The sequence below is a fragment of the Canis lupus genome, chromosome 36, assembly GCF_003254725.2.
Source record: "Canis lupus dingo isolate Sandy chromosome 36, ASM325472v2, whole genome shotgun sequence".
NCBI lineage: Eukaryota > Metazoa > Chordata > Mammalia > Carnivora > Canidae > Canis > Canis lupus.
Genome location: NC_064278.1, coordinates 1,528,624 through 1,555,925, shown reverse-complemented (window position 1 = coordinate 1,555,925; position 27,302 = coordinate 1,528,624). Strand labels below are relative to the sequence as shown.

The following is a 27,302-nucleotide window of genomic DNA, read 5'->3' as shown; positions in this document are numbered from 1 at the left end:
CTGGCTTCAGTTGACTTTTATTCTCTTTGATTTGAGCTCTTATAACTTCCTGAAATGGAAATACCAGAGGTTTATGTTTTATTCAGTCAATAAAATGCATAACTTTTCACTGCTGAGAAAACATGTCATATACAGATTGAACAAATGTTACATGAAATCACTTTGATAAGAAGTCCTGCAGGCTGAAATATATGAAACGGAGATGATCTTTCTTGTAATGATCAGTGTCAAAAAAAAATCAGCAAAAAGAGAAGAAAAAGCAATTCTTTATTTTTATCCAAATATATCAGACTTCATAATTTAGTTTCAACAAAAACATAGAGTCACCATATAATGTATCATCCAAACCAGGACATTCTAAGAGTGAAGGGAGTGCTATTATTAATTACACAGGTACGACAGGTATAAACTGGAACTCCCCTGGGTAAACTGGGACCTCTGATCAACTTAGCAATACGGGCTAACCTGCAATTACATGCAGAAATCATACCTTTCCCATACATATGTGGAAAAGATAAAGGAATAGCATCATTAAGAAAAATTAATTTTGGCAATAGTGTTTCTTTCTCATTATTCAGACCTCTGTTCATGTATCTCTTCCTCCCTAAGCCAGTCACCTCTTCTAAAATAGTCAATTCTTATTCCACCCAGTCATTTTTCCATTTTGCTGTCCTGTTTTCTTCACCTTAAACTGATATTTTGAGTATCTGAAATCATCTCATTTGTGTTCTGTCCCCACAGGGCACCTCTCCACTCTCCTACCAATATGCAATGTTCAAATGGGCAGCGACCTCCTCTAACTTAGTTGTAGCCAAATTTCCAGGAGCTAAAACTACCTAGGACATGAAAGGCATGCAAAAATTTTTGTTGAATGAATGAGTGAATACATTCGGAGAGTTTGTCTTTGGTCCCATAGTCTCCTTGGTACCAAAGACAAATTAGAACGACTCTCCAAATTAAATTATGGCTCTATTTAGTTTTAAGTGTTTGGACTAAATGATCTATGGAGTTTCTTCCACTGATAAGAAATATCTCATGCCCCTTGGACCCCTTTCTCTCTCTGTTACTATTTCATTTCCTATAACCAGCCATGGGATCAAGGGGTAGAGCAGCTAACTCTATTCACAGTGGATGAATGCTCAAGGTTGATCATTTTGCCAGTAACAATTCCCTGGGATATGTTTGCACCTACAGAATTTGGTTGATACAGAGGTAGCCAGACGGTATTATTGTAGTTAATGACAGAATTGTTGATGTAATTATTTTCCAATAAGAAAATCATCACAGGATTGCTAAAAAATGGGAAATGATGAGAGCCCAAACCAGTCATTAAGGATAAGTAAGGATTTTGATATTAACAAGGGGAAATAGCTTAATTCTGAACAGACTTACAGTGCAATGCCCAAAGAAATTTTATAGGAAAATCCATGGTATTTTGATAAGGAACACTTAAAAAATTTCATAAAAGTCTCTGCATTCCAGATCTCTATTTCATAGGTGTTCTTCTGAGCAATAGTTTTTATTTCCACTAATGAGTAATAAATATCAGACCTCGGGGTTAGAAAAATAGTACTGCTAAAATTACTTTGGTAGGCCAGGGATCCAGGACACCAATAAAATCATGGTTACCAAACAAACAAACAAACAAGCCCACATGGGTAAAATATCTTCAATTCATCTAATTTAAAATTCTCTCGGGTATATACATAACATTCTTCCTGAACAGAGTGACAGGCATGGGTGGGATAGTTTCCCCAGGTGCAGAAAAAAGTCTGTCCTGATACAATAAGTGCTACAAACAAGAGAACAGCATTAAAAAAGAGACTCATTTAGACATACGTATTTTAAGCATAAATATTTATCATCTGTTTCATTGTATTGTTGTATCTCCTCAAGAATAAATTATTGGTTTTTAAAATGACAGAAATTCCAGAAAAAGGGTGGAAATGCTACCAACTGACTGTTTGAAACAGGGACCATTAATCATGTAATTTCAAGCAGATTCTGATATATTCAAAGTAAGTTGGCTACTGATGGCTACAATGATTCAGCATTTGTTCAGAGCTCATGTTTGTATTAGATCATATACAAAACAGATTTCCAGGCTTCAAGTTGTCCAGAAAAGGACCAATTCTCAAATTAACTAATTTTCACCTAGTACTAGCAACTTTTAAAAATTGTAAGAAATTTTTAGCATACTGGTATGCTCTACAATTTACAAGTTAAATACATGATGGTTATATTTATGTAGGGCCATAAGTAGCATAGACTCAAGTGACTCCCTCATATAAAGTACAATTGATAACCTCCCAGGACCTTAAACAGCAGAAAACATTAAATCAAATTTTAAAATGACAAATAATTTAAGGCTAAAATATTTGGTATTAATAATTAATGCCAGAAGCCTTCCTAGCCTAATAAAGTAAACATGCACAAGAACTACAACTTTGAACAAAACATCACAATTTTATTAGATATATATGTATGTGTGTGTGTGTGTGTGTATACATATACATATACACACACACACACACATATATATAGTTTTTATCGCCCTGAAAGCTATCCACTCATGTTTGGCTTAATACATATGTTAGAAATGTCGTGAAGAGTACCACCTCTTTAAATATATATATATATTTTTTCCAGAATATACAATATAAATATACCATATATAAATCATGCCATAAAACTAAATGCAAAATTTGCACATTATTGCATGCTTGATGTGATAATACATGCCCGTTAATAAGAACTTTCTTACGATGTCCTCCCTTTACACAACTTTGCTTTCTGCACAGTGGCAATACTTGGGAAGAAAGGGTTCTCAAATATGCATATGTGACTGGGGAGAAAAATGTGCCTTTCAGATTCCTTCGAGGATTACCTCATCAGCCAAATATTGGACTATTACTAATTCAAACAGTAAATAATGCCTACGGGGGTGTTTTGTTATGTGAATCGATCAGAGTTCATTTTTCGTAGTTTGGCTGGGAGATTCCCTTCCATCCTGGCTGCTCCTCCAGCCATCTTTTGAAGCTTTGGTGGCAAATCAGCCACTGACTGGCTCATGGGGTCAGACAACATCTTGGTGGTTTTAGACACCAGTTTTTCCTCTGAGTTGCCTGGAACCGAACTTATTCGTTGAAGTTTCATGGGCAAATCTCCCAAGCTGTAGGCTTTTTCTGAAGTCGTAGAACTCATCCTCAAGAGTTTTTTGGGAAAGTCTTCTCTTCCAGTAATTTTCTGCAGCTTAGATGGAAGTTTTGTTGTAATGTCATCCAGTCCATCTAAGCACTCCACAGAATTATGTCTTTCTTTGCTGTTAGTTATGGCTGGTGCTATTAAAGGGGACGACATAAGAAGCATCTCCTCCTGTTCTTTCACACTATAGGGTGGGGTGGGGACTTCAAACGTCGCGTGGAATTGGGAGTAATCAACTTTAAAGAACCCTTCTTCTAAGGAGATAACAGGAAAAAAACGATGACCCCAAAGAACTTCATCTTCAGTGTAAGATGTTCGAGCTTGACAAGTCATCCCTACAAGCAAAAAGAAAATCTTTGATAAATCATGCATAGGAGAAGGATATATGTACAGTCAGTTTGACCTAAGAAATTCATTTTGCTTTCTTATTTAAGCTTTGAACTGTTTATCTAAGTACATGGAATAAAAGAATATGTTAAAGGTTAATAGTTGTTATGCATATACTTTCTCCTAATGAAAAACACGGGTGACTTTCACTGCACATGTTTGGAGGGCAGTACATCAAGGCATAATTAATTGCTTTTTATCCAAAAACTAAAGTAAAAATGGAATAGACCAATTTCAGAACATGTATGTCTCTAGAAGAAGTGGAGAAATCACAAAATCATTGTGATTTTGCTCATGAAGCCATGTGATATATGAAGCAAACCTGATTTCGCATCCAAACGTAAGAAAGATACTTAACTGAGTATAACTCCTCTTCTGTAAAGCATGGAAATACCTGCATCACAGGGACTGCTCTGAGCATGAAATCAAGTAACATGTACAAAAGTGTAAAATGTGTCGTATTAAAGTCCTAACAAAGTTGAGTAAATATAACTATCCCCAGTATTTGCTTAATGAAAAAAAGTTGAAAATATTTTTATACCAGATAATGGAAGGTCACTGTGGTGGTTCCATTCTTCTGGACCCTTAAGGCTTGATGAACTTTTGCTCAAGTCTTAGAAATCTATGCTACAATCAGTAATCTGCGATGTTACCAATTTTATTCCTGCTATAGGAACCTCTGAAACTGGATGCTGGATATGAGAGCTAAAATTTTGCTACTACACATTATGTTACTTGGATATCATTTACCTCATGCTACTCTTATTTACTCAACCATATTGTCTTCAGAAATCATATATTTAGAGTACGTTACTATTAAATCAACCTCTGATATTAAGATGTGAACCATGAAGTACATGAATACTTTTAAAACATATTATCAAATTTCAGTCTTATTTTAGTTCAAAGATGTAATTTTCTGTAAGTTGTAAAATCTACTTTCTTCTACTTGTACTATCAGACTTCTAGTAGAGCCTATTGAAGTGTAAAATGATAGACACATTTTAAAAATGCACCTCTGTAAAAATAAGCATAATTTAGCCAAATAATGATAGTCTTTCTGCTTACATTTTTATTCTCCCTCTGTCAGTTTATAAATAATTTCTACTGTGTTTATGCCTGGAATAGTCTGGATAAAGGGATTTCTCTCTGACTAGTGATCACACATACGATACCAGAAATTAGGATAAGTGCATACTTGAAAAGCCATGTTGAAGATAATTTCTTCCCTAAATCTTTCCAAAATCTTGCCTTTTAAGTATTAGTCATATGTTACACTCATATACCATCTTTTCCCAGAGTTTTTAAAATAACTATGCAGAAGATAAATGCCTATCATATCTCAGGCACTGGGTTAGGTGCTTTCTGCATATTATTTCTAATTCTAAGCATTATTCTAACAAGAAAATATTCTTATGTCCAATTTAAAGGTAAGGAATATAGTGTTCAGAGAAATGACTAACTCTTGACCTTCCCTGGGCACAGATCTAGGAAGCTGTAGAGAAAATACAGTATTACTCCAACTTCTGGGGGTTTGGTTGTTGCTCTTTCTACTTTGCCATGTCTCTATTATTTTAGTTAGGAACCCAATTCTAAACAACCTATCAAATGAACTCGGTGTCTTTCATGAATAAATAAATAAAATCGTTAAAAAAAAGGATGTAGGTACACAAATACAAACATTTCCAACTCAGCAACTCAGTTTTTAAAAAAATTATTTATTTATTTGTTTGTTTATTTGGGAGAGAGAGAGAGAACAGAGGGAGAGGGAGAAGCAGGGTCCCCAATGAGCAAAGGAGCCAGCTAGGGGGCTCTATCCTAGGACTCTAGGATCATGACCCGAGCTGAAGGCAGATCCTTAACTGCCTGAGCCACCCAGGAGCCCCTAAGATTATTTTTCTTTTTAAAATATTTATTTAAATCCCAGTTAGCTAACATATAATGTAATGTTAGTTTCAGTAGTAGAATTTTGTGATTTATCACTTATGTACTCCATGCTCATCACAAGCGCCTTCCTTAAAGATTTATTTATTTATTTACTTATTCATGAGAGACAGAGAGAGAGAGAGGCAGAGACACAGGCAGAGGGAGAAGCAGGCTCCATGCGGGGAGCCCGACGTGGGACTCGATCCCAGGTCTCCAGGGTCAGGCCCTGGGCTGAAGGTGGACACTCAACCCCTGAGCCACCAGGTGCCCCACAAGAGCCCTCCTTAATGAACCCATCACCCATTTAAGTCATCTTCTGCCTGCCTCCCCTCCAGTAATTCCCAGTTTGTTCCTCTATATTTAAAAGTCTGTTTTATACTTTGCCTCTCTTTTTTCTTTCATGTTCGTTCATCTGTTTCATTTCTTAAATTTGACACATAAGGGAAATCTTATGGTATTTGTCTTTCTCTGACTACTTATTTCACTTAGCGTAATCCTAACTCTATCCACATCATTGCAAATGGCAAGATTTTGTTCTTTTTAATGGCTGGATAATATTCCATTGTGTGTGTGTGTATAATATATATTTACATATATATATGTATACACACACACACACACACACACATACCACTGCTTCTTTATCCACTCATCAGTCTATGGACATTTGACCTCTTTCCATAATTTGGCTTTTGTTGATAATGATGCTATAAACATTGCAGGTGTCTCTTTGAATCAGTATTTTTATGTTCAAGATTATAGTTTTTAAATCTGGTTTCAACTCAAGATATTAATGTACAGTCAACCTACAGATACTAATATTAAGCCACTGTAAGCTGGATAAAAGAAAAATGCCTATGATGGTCAATCTGCAGGTCAGACATATATATGACAGACTTCTTTTCACAAACGTTTTCCCAAAATGATGTTGAAAAAAATAAAATACAATTGAAAAGATTTAAAGGAAATAAATACTGTTTCCTAAGGACTTGTGCATATCATAGTACTCTTCCTTGTGGAATTCTTTATCTTATGCTTCTTACTCTAAATCATTTTTAAATAATCCATGCTTAGATTCATAGTTACAAATGTCATTTGAATCAAAATAAATGCAGGTAGCATTAAATGCAGCATTATTCACAGGGCACTATATGAATGCAATCTTAACTGGCAATGGGACTGTTTGCGTACTTTAACCAGATTCCAGACTTGAACAAATGTGATGAAAACTAACACGAGCTCATCTCTGTGGAAACTGGTAAAGCAACAGATGCTGCTACTGGAAATAGCTGGGACTTTTGATCCTTAGATGAAAAACATTTTGTGAAGAAAAGATTTATTCTCTGTATTAATTCTTAGATTAAAAAGCTATAGATTGCTGTTTAATGTATTCCAGCACTACTGTGTTGATTGAAAATGATAGAGGCAATGGAGTCTAACCTTTGTCCCCTTTTGACTTTCCCCCCATCCTGATTCTACCATTAAGCTCCTCTTTAACTGAACACTCATTCAAATAACGAGTCTGAGAGCTTTTTAAGTGAAAATGGCAAAGCGAGTTGCTATTTGACAAGTTATTTCTATTTTTTTTTATTTGACAAGTTCTTAATGAAACTTTCAGAATACCTACAACTCAGTTATTTTCTACTCTGCTGGTCAGAGGTGGGTATGAGATGCTTAAATAGAATAGAGCTACAGGCCAAGGGGAATGTCCAGATGCTGTGACACAGAAAACATCAAATAATCAATAACTTCTGCACAGCAGAGGCTTTATCTAAACCTCAATATAGAAGTTGCTGAGACAGAGAGAGAGAAAACTCCTATAAGGTGGTTTTATGTGTGCACTAAACAAAAGGGGAAAAAAAGACAACCTCCTTTAATTAAGCCATGTAACAATAATGATATGCAGTAGTAACAAGTAGTGTTCCTATAGGGCTTACTGTGTGCTAAGGATCTTTCTATTCTAAGCACATTGTACAGGTTATTTTGACTTCTCACAACTCTAAGTACTTGAACCCAGCTCCACTACTAATTAATGTGGGCCCTTGAAAACAGCTATTAAATCTTTTTAATCCTCAGTTTCATCAGCTGTAAATTAAGACCCACTTCACTGATTTTACATAGAAATTGTGAGGGTTAAATTATATAAATTGCACATACAATAAATATTGCTCATTTTCTTCCAGAACAGTCCCTAAATTCAGGCTATCTGACCATGCTACGAGTTTCGTTTATATGCATACACACAACTGGAAATTTTAGTCAAAAAATATATTATTTTTCTTCATCAAATCTGTCCTTTTGTCTTTTTTTTTTTTCAAGTTGGCAGGGTTTTTATAACTGAATCAATTCATAGCTTAGCATGTGCAGCATGTGCTATGTCACCAGCAATTTCCTATTCGGCCCTATGTTATTGGTCTGAGGCTACTGAATAAAGTCTGTAGCTGTTTTTCCTCTAAAGTGCTCCTAAAATTTTGCGCATCCCCCAAGATATCATAACTGTGACGTTCACTTGGCACTCTTTGCTTGCTCTCTGTTGTGTTGCACTGAGCTGAACCCAAGTTTAAATTATAAACTTTCTGAGGAAGTATATGATGTTTTGTTTTGTTTTGTTTTTGATCTTGCTTATAAAACAAAGACACTGTGTACACCATTGTTCAATAATACTAAGGTTATGGCATCAGACTCCTCTGGGATATAGGTTGCAAAGCTATTAAGAATATATAAATTGCTTTCAGAAACTGCAGTTTTCAAATAGATGGAATCTCTTTAAAGCTCAATATATTCTGCTCAGACACTTTAGAGAAGAGTAGAAGTTTCTGGCATGCATTCAACCCAATATTATCCTCTATTATTTACAAGCACTTGGTCTTACAATGTGTTCACAGACATAAACTTGCCATTATTGCTCAAGCTAGGTCAAAAAATTGTTAAAAGGTCAAAAGATAAAAAGAAGAAAAAAAAACTCCAATTATATTTGTTAGAAAATGAAGTGTCAATGAGAAATTTAGCAACAAAGATTTCAAATGTTAAGTTTCTCAGTTTCCAAGATGAACAAAAGAAAGGAAAATAGATTTTTAATGACAACAAAGAAAATGTTAGATTCCCCAAAAGGAATATAAGTACAGGTGTGAAGAGTCAATGGCAGGTAGAAAATATGACAGATAATTCATGATCATACTGCTAGAAACCTATTTAAGAGACTCAGGGTAGTATTAAGCCAAAGAACATGGGCTTTGAATATGAACTTGGGGTTGCTGTGGTTTTAACCATACACTATTAGTAAGATTTTAGGCATATTATTGAAATTATCTGAATCTTAATTGCTATAAAATATGGATAGTTATAAGGGATAAAAATATATAATTTATAAAGTTATTATTATTACGAGTTATATAATCTATGTAATGGGTCTACCATGTTACCTGGTAAATAATAAAGGTAAATAATTGCTAGCTATTATCAATCATTATTGTTATTGGGGCTCCAATTAGTTAAAAGGTCATTTTAGATATATTTTGATTCTTTAATGATAACTCTAGTTCTCAGAATCAACTCCAAGCTAATGAAATAAATTTTTCACTGTTTCTATTAATTTGACATAAACCATGTTGTCTATACTTATTTGAAATAAGAAGAAAGGCCTATTCGTACATGCAATATAAACAGAATAATGTCTGGAACGGTCAACATGGTTTACCCTGCACAAATGTGACTGACGTTACCATAGTCAATATCTCCCTCAAAATACAATTAACTTCTCTACTGGGTTGACAAGGCACTACTTTCAGTTTTCCACTCTCAATTCCTACAGAAGTATTTCAGAATTTAACCAATACACTTTCAACTGGTTATCACTGCCTTAACCTAATAGTGAAAATGTTCCATTCTTAGAGTATCTCTTTCTCTCTTCCTTTATGGTACCTATTAAAAACATGTTTCTCTGCACTGACAATTAAAGAGCCAGAACAATAGCTACCTAAATCTATCCATTCTATAGTTTTTCACTAAAAATCATAGAATGATTTTTCTAAAACTGATGATGTAAATATAATGGAACCAAATTACTGTTGGGGAATACCCTGCATCATTAGACTGACAGCAGAAAAGATACCTTTCAAAGGGTAAATATAATACACTTCTTGCTTAAAAAATTTTTTTTTCAAATAATGCTGGAATTTAATTATTTTGAAGAACATTATCTCTAGTCGTAGGGAAGAAAACTTTTTGAAATACTGTCTAAAGCAGTAACAGACATGTCAGCTTTTTAAAAATGTTACATACAAATCACAATAATTAAATGCTTGCATTATTCCCTGTTTTTTAAAGCTATTCCTAGAACTTTGCTTTAAAATGTCATTCATAACCACTTTGTGTGGTGTTATGAACTGAATGTTTGTGTCCCCTTAATACATAAGTTGAAATACGAACCTCTAATGTGATGGTACTGGGAGGCAGGGCCTAGTAACTTTTAACATACATGATATTTAAACAAAATAAAATTTAACAAGAAATAAAAAACAAACCACAAGCTTATGAGCCTATCTTCCTAGTTCCTTCAAAATCTAGTTCTAAGTGTCCATTATAGTTTTATCTCTTTAAAAACTCATAACAATAACTACAGCACCTAGTACAAAAAATATGCTAGATCCAAAGTATCTTCTATAAATAGTGATTATCTCTACCATTCTATGAAGTATGTATTATTCTTTTTCTCATATGATAGATAACAATACTGAGGTACTGGGAAGGGAAATAGCTTGTTCAATGTCACATGACAAGACATGGTGATAGTCAAGGTATAAAGTCAAGCCCTCCAATTCCAGAAGCAGTCTTTTTAACTTCTGGGATATCCTCTCCAATGTTCTTGAATAGATGGGTTTCCCCTTAATAATTAGTATTTTCCAAGCATATTACTTGGTCCATGTTGTATCAACTGCTTGAAATGTCGTCTTTCATCCCTCCACCTCTTAACATCATTTCTCATATTTAAAGCTTAAATCAGATGCCATTAAATGCCATCTTGATTTTTCTATTCTAATTTGTCTTTGAAATGCACTATATCATCATGCACACACACACACACACACAGGCACATACACTCACACTTCTCACCCACTAGGTACTATAAATATCTCAGTGACATACATAATAAACTTCATTCAGTGATAATACTTAACATTTATTGATTTATTAAACATCTCCTTTCTGCCAGGCACATGCTGCATTACAAGATGCTATGGCAATGGAATCAAGGATCAACCTACTCAACCTCTATGTTTAAACCTAATCTTGAAAAATGGGTACAGTTTATTACACGGTGCCTGTCTACATGTGAGAAGGATACACTCTAGGATGGGTAAACAGCATATGCAAAAGCACAACCAGCCGCACCCGAATTTAACACACAGTTCTATTTGTCCATTCACTGTGGTTACAGACACGTATCAGATTAGAAGAAACTTCTCAAGGGAGCTCTTATCCATCTTGGCATCTCTAGTATCCAACACTGTGTCAGGTATTAGGTACTCAATGCATTTTCAGGAGAGATACTAGGAGGAATGGAGGAACAGAAAGAATGTGAAGGTTAAAAAATGTCAGTGCCGGGGAAGTCAACTTTTTGAATGATACAGAAAACTCCCACACTGGTCAGTAACCTCCCAGATTGCCAGATCCACTAGAAGATGTCACTGACAAAAATGCAAGGGATATAATTATACAAGAGCCTCTTATTTTGATTAGTGCGGTAAGGCAAGGGAGAATATAAAAATAAATTATATATAATCACTATATAAAATATGAATGAACTGCACAAAGAAGAGAGACTTGCTCATAAATCATATTCAATGATAACCAGTTAGTTTTTTCCTTACACTTTTGTGAAAAGATACACTGACAGATATATGTCTAGATACATCTTCTACAAGGTTAGATTTATTTGCAGTTAGCCGTTAAGCCACATGATAATTAAATTAATTGGATATTTTTATATACTTGAATATGTGACCTTTAGTTAAATCTAAAATTTTGGTGAAATTTCTATCCCTCATGCAACTGTAACTGATCACCTTAGAAAGTGCAGTATATCTATTTTTACCTGACAGTTTAAAACTTGTTTTCTTCCTAAGTCATAAGGCTTACTTTTTGTATAGGCTGCTACATCTTTTTCAATCTCAAACTATAGCTATTTTTTAACATCTTCTTTGGCAGAAATTCAAATATTTTTTTGTTTGCTTGCAGGCTTAGAACAGAGCCTGGATAAATATTTGCAATTCAGCAGTTATTCTGGTTCCATACTTTGCAGTAAAAAGTCAGAGGAGTTTGCTTCTAATTTTTGCTCTTAAGTTATTTAGAGAATCCAATTTAACTGTAAAATAAAGTCTCTATAATTTTATGGACACTTACTGAGTATCTTTTATTCTAGATGTGAAAATGCCAGTTTGCAGTAATAATTGTAAATCTATGATATTTAGCACATGTATTTTAAAAGAAAAATGAATGATTGGCATGGACATGTACATACAAGTCTTCTGAAATAACTGAATTTTCAGCCGCAATATAAACAGGTGTTTAAAAATTAAAGTATTAAAAATGTCCCTATCAATATCATTCATCATCAGGGACATACAAATCAAAACTACAATGAGATATCAGTTGTCAGAATGTCTGTCATTAGTCACAATGGCTAAAATAAAAAACTCAAGAAACAGCAAGTTTTGGCAAGTATGTGGAAAAAAGGAACCTTGGTGCACTATTGGTGGTAATGCAAAGTAGTGCAGCCACTGTAGAAAACAGTAAGGAGCTTCCTCAAAAAACTGAAAACAGAATTACCATATGATCCAGTAATTGCACTACTGGGTATTTATCCAAAGAATACCAAACAAAACAAAACAAAACAAAAACAACTCACCAAACATAATTTGAAAAGATATATGCACTGCTATATTTATGGCAGCATTATTTACAAAAGCCAAACTATGGAAGAAACCCAAGTGGCCATTGATAGATGAATGGATAAAGAAGTGGGATGGATATATGGATATATATATATATATAGATATATGTATATCTATATAATGGAATATTACTCAGCCATAATAAAGAATGGAATAAATAATGGAATATTAATCACAGTAAAGAATGAAATCTTGCCATTTGCAAAAGCATGGATGGATCTACAGGTTATTAATGCTAAATTAAATAAGTCAGTTGAAGAAAGTTAAATACCCTATGATTTCACTTATGTGGAATTTAAGAAACAAAACAAATGAATGAAGAAAAAAAGACTTAAATACAGAGAACAAACTGGTGGTTACCAGAGGGAAGATGAATGGGGTGATGAGTTAAAGGGGTGAGGGGATCAAAAGTACATTTATTGTGGAGAGCACTATATAATGAAGAGAATTACTTTTTATATATATATAACCAAGGTCTAAACAAGGAAGAAGGAGAGAGAGAAGAAAAGAAAAGTCAGTTAATCCACTTGAGATTTTGGAAATCAAGTTCTTTGGCCAGATACCCACATAGGAATCGTGAGATAGAATTAATAATTGGATAGTTTGACATACTTGAATACCTCTAGTTAAATCTAAAGTTCTGGTGAAATTTCTATCCCTTCTTTGGTGAAGAAGCTTGCATTTTGTGGCCATACGTACCCATAGGTACCAATTTCCATGTCATTCATAATCAGAAACTGCATTTCTATATATTCTACCAATTTTAATAAACTTTTAATTAGTGATGTTTATTCTTAGATATATCACTTTTGAACAACAAACCAAAACAAGAATTAGAAAATAATTTAATTATGCAGTAAATATTTTCTCTTGCCTAATAAACATTTCAGAAATTAACAAGGTAATACTTCATTTAATCAACCTGAAAAATACACAGTGTATGATTAAATATATATATTATATATGCAATATATAATATATTAATAATACATACATATATATATAAATGAGAGAGATACCCAACATCATTCTGAAACAGTTTGTTCATTAATTCAAAAATTCCATAGGAAAAATAATTCACAAAATTTGTCTGCATCTAGAGGATGAGTCAGAAATGACAGAAATATTTTAAGCCAAATCAAAAAGAAGAAAATTGAGAAACTGATTTTTTTTTTTTAAATGGGAAAGGAAGCTGGTTGGTAGGGTAGGGTGTGGAGAAGGTTGTTTCAGGCATGTTATTATGAAGTTATGTAGATAGTTCATAACAAAAAATATCATCTAATATTTACTGCATCTATATCCTAGGGCCTATGCTAAGATATCTAATTGAATCAGTTTGTTTTTAGGATCCCCCTGGAGTAGTTACTATCTTTTCTTTCAGATGATAAACGTGTCCCTAAAATAAATGGTAAAAAGATATGAAGAGACCTTTATCAAAGAATATATACAGATAGAAACTGATCATATGGAAAGATGCTCCACATTATATGTCATTATGGAGCTAAAAAGTAAAACAACAATGAGATACCCCTAGATACCTACCAGAATGGCCAAAATGTGGAACACTGAAAATAGCAACTGCTGGGGAAGGTACAGGAAAATAGGACTGTTTATTGCTGCTGTAAATGAAAAATAATACAGCCACACTGGAAGACAGTTTGACCATTTCTTACAAAACCAAATATACTCACTCTTACCCTACGATTCAGCAATTGGGCTCTTTGGTTAATACCCAAATGAGCTGGAAATTTACGTCCACACAAAAATCTGCACACAAATGTTTATACTAACTTTATTCATAATTGCCAAAAGTTAGAAGCAACCAAAATGTCCTTTCATTGGTGAATGAGTAAACAAACTGCTGTATATGTAGACAATGGGATACTATTCAGTGATCAAAAGAACGAGCTAATAAGCCACAACAAAACACAAGTAACCATAAATACATATTACTAAGTGAAAGGAGACAATCTGAAATGTCACATACTCTATGATTCCAATTACAGGACATTCTGGAAAATGCAACTATGCAGACAATAAAAATATGATCCGTGATTACCAGGATTTGGGGATGAACAGGAGCCAGGCCGCTCCGTACGATACTACAAGGGCAGATACACGCACTGTGCGTTTGTCTAAACTTAGAATGTGCAACACGCGGCCGCGGGGGGCTCCGCGGCTGAGGGCCTTCGTGGGCCCAGGGCTGACCCCGGGTCCCGGATCGAGGCCCGCGTGGGGCCCCTGCAGGGAGCCTGCTCCTCCCTCTGCCTGCATCTCTGCCTCTCTCTCTCTCTCTCTCTGTCTCTCATGAAGAAATAAATAAATAAAATCTTAAAAAAAAAAAAAAAAAAAAAAGAATGTACAACACAGCAAACGCCCTCTGGCGTACCCAGGGGCTTGGGCGGCGGGGGCGCCTGTGGCTGCCGGGCTGTGAGGGCGCGCGGGGGCAGCGGGTCGCCGAGGGCCTGCGTCCCGCCCTTGCGCTGTTTCCCGCGCTGTTTCTGAGCCTAAAATTTCTCGAGGTCATTAAAGTCTACTGATAATAAGTAAATTAAAAAGTTTTAAAAATTAAAACAAAAAGAAAGTCAGTACCTAAGAGAGATTATTAAGTAACTTGTACAAGGCCTCATGGCTTCCAAGTGATGGAGCCAGGTCATTCTTTTTTTTTTTTTAAAGATCTTACTTATTTACTCATGAGAGAGAGAGAGAGAGAGAGAGGCAGAGACTCAGGCAGAGGGAGAAGCAGGCTCCACGCAGGGAGCCCGTCGCGGGACTCGATCCCAGGACCCCAGGATCATGCCCTGGGCCGAAGGCAGAGGCCCAACGGCTAAGCCTCCCCGCCCCCCTCAAGCCCCCCGGTTACTTCTGTTCTTGGAGTTAACTTGTGCATCTCAAGAGCCCTGGTCTAGGTTTATATGCAACATGCCAACCACTTCACGAGGCCATCAACATGGTGGGCCCATATACCAGGGTGCATACGGTGAAAACAAAAAGGCAATGAACATATAAATTTGTCACCACACTTGTCTTTTTCTCTAACAAGTTCTAAATTTTGCTTATTATTATAATTTATGACACCGTAAATAAAGAAGTTTTCAAGACTTTTAAAAAATTTACTTTTAAAAATTGCTTTTGAGGTCAAAAAGAGAAGTCACATAATCAAACACCCTATTTTGTTGTTCTCAAATTTTGTATATTCCAAACACCCTGTTTACTGCATTAGACAATATCTAGCCTACTGTGAGTACACACATCTGTCTTGCTTTACCTAGATTTTTTTTCTCCGCAAAATGAAGGGAGGCAAGAAATAGATATGTTTTCTATGCAGGCTGAACTCATTTCCAAAACCCATGTCTACTGTCAAAGTTTCCACAAAGATAAAATTACACAATTATTCTTTCAAAATATAGAGAAAATTCCCCTCTGTGATTGGAAACCATCATTAATGCTTATCCCGTCAGTGAGGGCTTCATTCCCTCTGATGCTGACAGCTCCGAGTCATTGTGTAGGCTGCTCTCATGATCTTTTAAATCCACTTCTTGCCTCCAGCAATATATATTGTTTTCTTCATCTTTCTTGAGACATCAATTGTTTCAAGTGTATATAACATCTAACAAACCGTGGGAGAAGTAGAGCTCTCTATACACCACTACCATACAAGAGCCAAGGCTCACACCCTCAGAATATGGTAGGATCTTGATGCGGAAATGTTCCTACCACCATACAAGAAACAAAAACTACACGGACTATATTTCAAGACAAGCAGAGTAAACATTCCAAAGTCCAAACTGCCAGAGGTGGATGAACAGTGATGCAAAGCTCAGGTTTCTGGGGCCTTCACTAGCACAGTAAAGCACATTTTCATACATTTGATGTCATAATTTTATATTATTTTTATGTTAAAGAGAAGCCCCCAAATGATGGAAGTGTCCATTGCCAGACAGACTTGCACCTGCCAAATGTCACCCCCATGTAATCCAAACAAGGCTCAAGGACTTAGCAGGCCTCCAGTTAGAAAGAGTCACCACTGTCTTGGTGATACTGTTTTAGAATTCATCTGCCCTGAATATTTACTAACCTTGGAAGGAGATTACATGGTCCACATGCCTTTTATAGGCATTTTTTATTTCACCTCAAGTGTGTCCTCACATCTCCTTCATACAAATGGCTCACAGAGCCTCGCTCCTGACCTGACATCAGGCTCCCCCACCCCAGCTGAGCCAGGATCAGCCTTCCACGGCACCTGGCGATCGTCCTGACTCGGGACTCTTCCTCATGATTTCCATTCCTGTCTTTCATGGGCCACTTGATAAATTTTGGCTATGATTACTATTACTATTATTACTATTTTAATATCTACCCTCAGAGACCAATATCTTATTGTGCAAAACTAATTTTTACAGTGAGAGGTTAAACTATTTCCTTGGGATGCTGAAAAAGCTCTATCAGATAAAGAGTATTTGGTGTTGTATCTTGAGGGGAAATTGTACTTATCACCTGAAAAACTGCATCAGTCCACTCACTAGGGGGTAATTGGTGTGTTTTATCAAAGGCTGTGGCATAGTCTGACACTGAGAGAAATCACCTCAACTGCTCTATGGAGAAAGTATCTGATCAGGGCAAGACTGAAGCAGGCAGACCAGTTGGGAAGCTTTGGTGAGGGATGCTGGCCCAACAAATGGCTGTGGAGATAGATCTAAAAGATATTTAGGAAGCAAATCTAACACGACTGGACAACTGATTGGATGTAGAGGGTTAGAAAGACTGGCGACCAACAATTTCATGTAGTTAGAATGATGAAAATGGACATGCCATGAAACTTTACTTGTACTCATAAGAAAGAGAAGCTATAAATAGTAAATTAAATCATACCCTTTTATTTTCTGAACTTTCTGATTAAATTTGTCTGACAGTTTTGTACCATCATGCCTGCCAACTTAGAGTCCAAGCAGCCAGTAGCATGAGAAAAATAACCATTCTCATCTAATCATGTGCCATTAAACTAAGAACAATTACTTCCAACTAAACTGTCTCTCCATTCTACTAAGCTCAAAGGAAATGTTATGACCGAAATGTCACCTCAAATCTCAAGTTTCTATATCTGGCATTAATTTCATTAATTATAGCTTCATTGTTTTACTCCTGATCTGCTGACAGAGCACTGCCTGGGTCTCAGCCAACTAATCAGATTAAATACATTGTGCTTTGAAATACACGATGTGCATCTTAATGAAATTGTTTTTCCTAGGCTCCTTTCTGAACAACCAGGTATCAATAATCTTATGGCAATTTGGTGATGTTAAAATATGTATTTAAGGGAAACCCTTAACTTTCTTATAATCAACAGGAATCTGTTGGAATTTGGCCATAATTCACTACTTCTTTGTCAGGAATATAAGAGCAAAATAGGCAAAAATAATGTAGTTTAAGAGCTCTGATGAGACAAAGATTTCTGCCTGTTGTAAGCCAAATAGCCTTATTTCCTGAATACTGCAATTTAAAGAAACATGTGAAATTTGAGTTAGAGAGGCCTCAGGAAATGTAATCTAAAACACTAACTTGTATCAAAGAGGGAAACTGAGGTACAAAGTAACCAACTTTACTTATTTTCATTTTTCTAACTTACTTTCACTTATTATAACACACTTTGGTTTAAAGATGATGTCAACACTAGAAAGGTGAAATGAGAACATAGGCTCAATGACCAGATGATTTGAACACAATCTAAATCCTTCCTTTAAAATAAGAAAGGTTATTTTGTCTAAATTCTTGACACTAACTTAGTTCTCTGTATGGGTTTAGTCACATTCTGAGCTGCCCCTTATTTTACTTAACAGCTCTAGTTGCTATTAGAACATGTGAAGGGAACGGCCATCTGTCTCTTTCTCTACTGTCATTTAAAAATAATCTTTGTGTCTCAGTCCTTGGTATTACCTATTCTGAAGGCCTACCAGTTCCTTTCAACCCCTACTTAACCAGGGCAAGGAATCAAATAACAGAACCAAGATAGTGTGGTGGATGAAAATACACTACTAAAAAAAAAAAAAAGAAAATACACTACTAAATAGAGGGGTTTTTTTAAGCTTATTACTCTAGACCGAAGTATTATATAAAAACCTACTATATGAAAGAGCATAATAATTCTTTGATATGGTTACTTGGTTAAAAAATATATTTTCCACTGTCTTCTGTTTGAAAAACTCAAACTAAATATTCTATCCCTAAATCTATCTAACAATACAGAGCAAATTTTCTTGATTTTGAAGGATATAAAATTGTTCACGTCCAAAGGTATAGACAAGCAGAGAGAGTAACAAAAAATCTTCACCTTCGCCAGAAGGATCACACTCAAAAGAACAGCTTAGGTGGAAAGCTTCTGTTTTCCATACTGAAAGTGAATAAGCTGGTTTTACCTGAGCTAGGAGTCCATGTTTAACTGCTGTTCTCATTGCCATCCCCTGTTGACCTCTCTCAACCCTAATGGAATTCAATCGATTACTTCAAATCCCCTGGCCAGTGCTGAGAAGTCACCACACAGAAATGCCACCATTCCTGCATCACCCAGCAAACTGGATGATCTTGAACATACTGGAAACTTCCAACTCAACCTTCCTCCCTGCCAGCATTTTGGAATCTACCTTTCCCTCCCTTGGTTGTTCTTGCATGTAGGAAGTAGGCAAGGCTGAGATCACTGAGGGTCCAGTGAGCTATCTAAAGCTGTCAATGACCTATTCTAAACATTTGGGTAGGTTGTCCAAGGTTCAAGTACATAAGTTTTTCAAAAGATGGCTGCTGTCAATGAAATCTATACATCCAGTGATCTTGTGAAAGTGATGCTTTATGATTTTTAAATGCAGATGATAACAGATAACTACTTAGTAGTGATTTCAAGAAGGACTCATTCATTGTATTCTGGTTGTTTATTAAATCTTCTAGGATTTAATTTGAGCATAACTACAATGCAAATGTCAAACTTGTATCACCTATTGAATATGAATGTAATGAAGAACAGAAATGCATTAAAAACCATGTTTTTGGATCTAATGTATTATTAGACTATACTAACATATACATGTTAGTGTGTGTGTGTATTTATAAACATACACTGTTACAGATGGAATACATAGACACCAGTGTATATACACACTGGTGAATATATTCCATCAGATACAGCTAATAAAATAAAAGCCTAGTTGAGAATGAAATATTTAAAGGCACATGTTTAATTAAAATTGATAGTTTTCTGAATATTTATAGAAAGCACCTTTACAAACCTGTCTTTAATTTGCTTACCCCTCCCCATGCACGCTGTGTTCTTCAAATCTCACTAACTTGTGAGACTCCTAGAGATTTAGAACCTGCTGTAGGTTGTATTACAAGCAGGGGCCATCACAAGAAAGGGGTAACATTCTCTTCATACTTGCCATGCAGAGACAGTCTCATTAACATGGGGCAGTCCATTTAGTAAAACATCTGTTAAGCTGATTTAGCAAAAATACACTTTGGAAGAACTGGGGGGAAATTTCTAGGTTACAGCACTAAGCCACACAAATGGTAATGACTTTTATTAACAAAAAGAATGAGGGCCCCTTTAGAGAACTTCTTAATTGAAATATATTTTTTAAGTATTTCAAGCACTCCCCAAAATTATTGCAAACTTATGCTTAGAACATTTTGCTTCCAAAAGTTAGACTTTTCTCAGCAAATCAAAGAAAATATAAATTAGTTAACAGATATGCTTATGTCATACTAGCAGAATGGAGAAGTGAAAGAAAATAAAGGCAGACTTATTTATCTGGAGAAATGAAGGATTTGATTTGTCATCTTAGTGAACAGACAGTACCAATAAGAAAGGAAAATGGGGACCTTGGGAGCTCAGATAAACAGCCACAGAAAGAAAAATGGAGATATCCACACTCTAACCTGCTCTTGAACATGCAAGTGTACAAGATGCCTGGAGGCCCCCGAACCATGTATGCTATTTTTGAACAGTCACTAGAAATATATGCAAATTTATTAAATTCAACATTCTGTTAGATGAAGTGCAGGTGCTTTAAATGAAAAGGAAGTTGCAGAAAATAACCCGCTACAAACACACACACACACACACACACACACACACATCTATAAATATACAGGTAGCTTTTATTCAAAAAAATAAAACATTTGGTCAAAATATGCATCACAGAACCGTGCTCTCTGGATTCATCATGCAGCATTTTGCAGCACGTTGGAGCAAAGCGTGTAGCCTGAACTCATAATATCCAATCTAAATACCATGATTATCAGGGTGCTCTTGTCAAAGAGAAACAACTATCCAAAACATACCCACATATGTTTATTTCTAGTTCAATATAAAATTAGCTTTAACATTACATCTGAAAAACAAATTTTAGTGACAACTCTTAACAAATTATCCGTGTGGAAACAGTAGAGGTTTTTCCCACTTTAAATCAAATTAGCAAAACTCCATGAACCGACACTACAAATGACTGATGTCTTCACTAGATTTCCTTTTGCATAAGTAGAAAGAAAATAAGGGTTAAAGATTGTTTAATAAATATTGATGAGTATCTGAAAGTTTTCAAATACAAGGGTTAACATTAGAGAGAAAAATAAAAAACAACCGTTTCTGGCCAAAATTCTATGTTCTCTAAACTGTCTCTTTAAGGACATGTGGACATATCCTACAGGACAAAGACCATTTCTTATTAATCTGTTCCCTTTCTAATGATTAGTTGAGGCTGGTACATACTTGGCTCTCAATAAACAATTCATGAATCGTGAGTAGCAAGCTACCAAGGATGACAAGGGGGAAGACAGGGCCTCAGACGGTGTCTCTCCCTCATTCTCCCCTCTCAGTCAAATACGCACCACATCTACCCTGTAAGGTTGACAAATAGGAGAAAAGTATTACTGAGAACTTTTTTCAACAAAAGGTGAGTTCGTGTTAGTTAATTTTACCACTGATCTTCGACTGCTACGATTTCGAAGCCAGCCTGTGTTGTTGGTGGAGTTTAAACGTGTATTTAAGCTTGCTTGTGAGAGATGACTGCTAACAAAACCTTCTGCATGGGCCCCTGGGGCCCTGAGCCATCATTCCTGAGATTAACTTCTCAAAGTTGCTATTTAACATTTCTCCAAATATTTTAGTCATGTCAATATATTCCTTCACACATGTAGGTATTGAGCACCATACGAGGCACTCGATATAAATTGGTTAGCAAAACAGGTTTGCTCTCCACACTGGTGGATGTGTGAGTCTAGCAAAGGATAGATTTTTCAACACAACATTTCACTGAAGTGTGACAGTGTGATGAATTCCATTCCAGGCCCTTTTGGAACACAAGGCTGAGGCGTTCCCTTGGTTAGAAAGTGAGCTTCCCGAGGTGGATAGTACATGGAAAGATGACAGAGAACAGATAGATTGGAGGAAGACTGTCCCAGCCCAAGACACCTGCATACCAGAACGCCCAGAGGGGAAGCCAGAGGGCACCTCGAGTATACCGAAGGAGACCTGTTATGGACAAAGAAAGTGCAGAGTCCTAAACAGAAGGAAGGGAAAAGACGAAGAGACACCAGCTGGATAGTGACCAGGTCACGGGAACCATGAGGCCATAGTAACCGACTGAACCATAAGAGAAATGCGTAAGCATCAAAGGATTTTAAGTGTATCACATACCTCGCAAGTGATCACTGCCCATTCAGAGCTGCCTCCCGAACACAGACTGCGTAACACTACTGCTGCCAATTACATTACAGCAGTAATACATACTTAATACATAATACAACCCCATACAGCAGTTTTGCATGTGCTTCACAGGAACCCTTTTGAAAAGACCCCATGACAGTCATTAGTTTGTAGTAATTGCTTTGGCCTGCATCCCCTGAAAGGTTAGCCATTAATGTGTTTTTGTTATAAGCCATCTTGTAGCCACGCGGTCCTTCAGCTGGCTCTCGCAGGATGCTTTCCTTGCGGCTGCACTGGGCTTCTTGGTGTCCATGCGTGAAGTGTGTATGTGGCCTATGTCATACGATTTAAAAATATACACAGCTTTCCAATTTAGCAAATGCATTTGCATTTTTCTCAACAAAAAGAATATCATTGCAAGCAAGAGGTATATCTTAAGCTTCTGGTAGATTGTTCACTGGTTTCATTTCAGTGATAGACCCTCAATGAATGAGTGATAGACCCTCAATGATTTTAAATTACTTGGAAAGGAATCAAATTTCATATAGTGTGATAATAATGTCAATATTACAGTGATATAAACTCAAGTGTAGGATAATTTAAGGCAAATAGACTTTTCCTAAATTCACATCCCTGTAGGGAAGCCCAGGTGGCTCCGTGGCTGAGCGTCTGCCTTTGGCCTAGGGCATGATCCCAGGGTCCCGGGTTCAAGTCTCACATCGGCCTCTCCTCAGGGAGCCTGCTTCTCCCTCTGCCTGTGTCTCTGCCCTTCTCTGTGTGTCTCTCATGAATAAATAAGTAAAATCTTAAAAAATAATAATAATTAGAGCACCGAAAATTGTTTTTCTATCTACTACTACATCAGATTACTTTATCCTACTCTTTATTGGTATGCTTGTACACTCAGATGCTGATATTTTTAGAAAATATATTTTAATAAATTTAACAATTTAAAAAATGTCTTTAGCAATATCATATTAGTACATTAATTAAAATAAAAATTCATTTACTTGAAACGATTAGAACCTTACTCATAATCTCCCAGGGATCTTGTATTCCCATTCAAACACAATGTCCATTCTTACACAATAAAGTTCTTAAATGGCACTACATGACTATCAACTACACGGGCGAAACTGATTATAGTTATCTTGTCAATGAAGCAAAGGCAAATAAAGAAAGGTATCTATTTTCCATATAATAATGAGTGTACAGGTTGCCATGGCTCCAATTCTTCTAGTATATGCCACACTCACTATTTCATTTTGCAATGACAGAAACTAAACATAATATATTAAATGTTATGCTAGGTCAGTTAGAGCAACTCAAATGCACCAATGGTTCAAGATAATTATGAGGCACACAGATTGGAAATGAAAACATTATGAATACCTCTGTTAGCATTATAGTTTGAAATTTGCATATAAAAAAAGCTTAAGTGATCTTTTTTAAAAAGATTTTATTTATTTAAGCATGAGAGACACACAAAGAGAGGCAGAGACACAGGCAGAAGGAGAAGCAGGCTCCCTGCGGGGAGCCCGCCGCAGGACTCGATCCCGGGACCCAGGGTCACAACCTGAACCAAAGGCAGATACCCAACCACTGAGCCACCCAGGCGTCCCTTCAGTGATCATTTATATACAACTTATTCCACTTCAGATATTTGAAAACCTGCTCAGTCTCCTTTGCAAGCATCTGCAGATACCATACTTCAAAACTAAATACTGGATTCAGGGAAAGAGTACGCTACTACATGTCTGTAATGTTTTTGTGCAGAATATCATCACTAAGCTTGACAAGCGTACTCCAGGTAGTGAACAGTAACAGCGGCAGGCTGCGGTACTCCTAAGTCCAAAAATAAGAAAGTCGCATGACTGCAGGCTTTGGTGTAGTTCTGCTGTCAGACGGATGCACATTTGTTTGAAAAAAATTAGCATATTCTTTTGGCTTTTTTGGAAAGATTTTGGTACTAGATTCCCATTTAGTCACTAAGCTTCTGAGGTAGGCTTTGCTTTCTTGCAACTGGAAAGCCATCCCAAGAAGGGGGCAAGATACAACTCATGAAGTTTTGTTAAAGTTATTGTGCAGAAAATTATTTGGAGATAACATGGTTTTTCAAGGGCTGGAGAAAAAAAATATTTTTTTGTATACGAATTCATTTCATTTAAGCAAGGGGTTATATTATAAATATCTACATATTGGATTACACATACACGGACACACACACACACATTTCCCCAGTGTTTTGATTGAGGTATATTTTATATACAGTATTATATTAGTTTCATGTGTACAATGCAGGGATTTCGTATTTGTATACCTTGTGAAATGGCCACCACAATAGCACAATTACCGGCTGTCATGCTAGGAAGCTATTACTATTACTGAATACGCTCCCCGTGCTGTACAGTACATCCCCAAGACTTATTTACTTTATAACTGAAGTCTGTGCCTCTTAAACCCCTTTACCCATTCTCCCTCAAGCCCCCTCCCCTCTGGCAACCACCAATCTGTTCTCTGTATATGAGTCTGAGTTTCGTTCTATTTGTTTTGTTTTGTTTTTAAATTCCACACGTAAGTGAAATCATGTGGTATTTGTCTTTCTCTGCCTGACCTCTTTCTTTTAGCATAGTAACGTCAACTTCATGTTGTCACAAATGACAAGATTTCGTTTTTATGGCTGAGCTGAGTGGTGTTCCATCGTGAGTGTGTTTGTATACGTGGACATTTATGTTGTTTCTATATATTGGTTATTGCGAATACTGCTGCAGTGAACATAAGGGTGCATATATCTTTTCAAATCAGTGTGTTCCTTTTCTTCTGATAGATACCTACTAGTGGAATTGCTGGATCATACAGTAGCTCTATTTTTAATTTTTTGAGGGTACTCCATGCTGTTTTTCATAACGGCGACAAAAATTTATACTCACCAGTGCACAGGGTTCTCATTTCTCCCATCCCCACCAACACCTAGATGTTGTCTTTTTGATAAGAGCCACTCTGACACATGTAAGATGATAAATCCTTGTGGCAGGAAATACTTTTAAAATAAAATGTTTTATTTTTTAAAAATTTATTTTTTAAAAGTAAAATACTTTTATTTATTTGAGAGAGAAAGAGAAGAGTAGGGGGGAGGGGCAAAAGGAGAGGGACAGAGATCTCCAGCACATTCCCCTACTGAGTGTGGAGCCCAACATGAGGCTTGATCTCACAACCCCAAGATCATGACGTGAGCCAAAATCAAGAGCCAGACACCCAACTGACTGAGTCACTCAGGTACCCTCAGGTAATATTTTTTAAACATAACTTCCAGCCTCTAAACTTTTGAAGTAGATCATTTTCTAATAGTCAATCACCTAGGGTTCTGCCCATGAAAATCATGCACTTCAAAGGAAATCGTGTCCATGTTGTTGACTCTGGGTGTCCAAGCAATGCATTCTCAATACCAATTTCACACACACATACAAAGGATCCTAGACTTTTTGAAGAATTGGTTCATTTGGGGTCTCAGACAGGAAATGCACAAGATGAGATTCAGACATTTTGTTATTCTGAAAAACAAGAAAACGGTCAAAGTCCAATGGGGTTGTGAGGAAAGAACGAAAGAACCAGGTTGTGAGCTAGGACTGATAAGAGATGGGGAATTTCAGCATGAAAACGAATAATGGGGACCATGAATGGAAACAGTGAATGTATACAAATCTATGAACTCACAGCGGTACTTAAAACCATAGCTGTGGATATAGATGTGTAGATACAGATACAAGGAGAGACAAAGTACTCAAAGAACCAAAAGAAAAGAAAAAGAAAAAAAAAAAGGAAAATCTCTGGTTTTCATTGGACATAGCTAGAACACCAACCCTTTATTTTAAAAATTAGTAATTTAAGGGAGAAAATTAAATTTCAGGGTGTTATAGATTGATTTGGGTTTCCTTAAAATTCATATGTTGCAGCCTTAACCCCCAGTATCTTAGTATGTGACTGTATTTAGTGACAGGTCTCTTAAGGAGGGAATCAAGGTTAAATGAGATCATAAGGGTGAAGCTCTAAGATAATATGACTGGTGTTCTTATTAGAAGAGGAAGAAAATTCAGAGATTCACAAGCCCAGAGATAAGACTACGTGAGGACACAGTAAGAAAATTGCTATTTGCAAGTCAAGAAGAGAGACCTCAGGAAAAACCAAATGTGTTGACATCTTGATCTCTGACCACGAGCCTCCAGAACTGAGACAAATTGCTGTGTTTAAGCCACCCAGTCTGTAGTAATTTATTAGGGCAGCCCTTGCCAACTGAGCTGAGGGCTCTCTGTGTATTATCTTCATGTGATAAACGAAGATAACGCACAGGGTAACTAAATAATTCTAGCTGTTAAGAGCAAATTTTTCTTTGCAGTGTGATTCCAGATAATAAATTATAAAACAAACACAAAAAATTAGAAAAATATCACCATTTTGAAATCCCAAATGAAATAAATGATTATGACAATGATAGTTAACGGATACTGAAGTCATAATATGAAAAGTTTACGGGGGAATTTTCAACATAATAACCTCACTGTGATCACCTGCAGCTCCAGCCCATCTCCATCATTAAAATGGGACAAGTGTGCCCTGATGTGATACAATATTAAGTACACAGCATAGGCTTTGAAGTATTTTTGTCAAAAAGATAAACCTAAATTGAATCAAGCCTTTTGACATAACTTCCAGTTCTTAAGAAAAATACTGGATCCAGTTACATATTCAATAACATGTAATAACATACATAAACCTAGCTCTTCGATAAACACCATGAGGAAGCAGTCAGACAAGTAGAACGTAGGACATTCATCAATTTTTAAAAAATGTTTATAAGGGCAGGACTGTAAATTAAACAAGGAGTCCTTTGAACCCTGGAATAAAACGGACACCAGTAAAAAAGGACAGGTGAAATCAGAATAAATAAAGTACACAGTTTAGTTAATAATATTGTACCAATGCCAATTCCTCATTTTTATCATGGTTAAATAAGATGTTAACCTCAGGGGAAGGTAAGTAAAGGCTTTTCTGCAACTCTATATGATTTTTGCAGTGTTTTCATAATTGAAATTATTTTAAATTTAAAAATATTTTTAAAAAGAGAGAATGCAAAAGTGCACAGC

General features: G+C 36.1%; 1 protein-coding gene across 2 annotated transcripts in view; it reads right to left on the bottom strand.

Moving 5' to 3' along the window:
- Positions 1–248: 248 nt before the first annotated feature.
- The window catches only part of KCNJ3 (potassium inwardly rectifying channel subfamily J member 3), a 141,147-nt gene continuing 114,093 nt past the window's right edge, over positions 249–27,302 (bottom strand). Inside the window, exon 3 of one of the 2 annotated variants that reach the window (XM_025471162.3) lies at positions 249–3,539. In XM_025471162.3, the coding sequence (XP_025326947.1) occupies positions 2,953–3,539 (587 nt within the window). In that variant the 3' untranslated portion in view covers positions 249–2,952. The remainder of the gene's footprint in view (positions 3,540–27,302) is intronic. The other variant, XM_025471163.3, reaches the window with a different exon arrangement.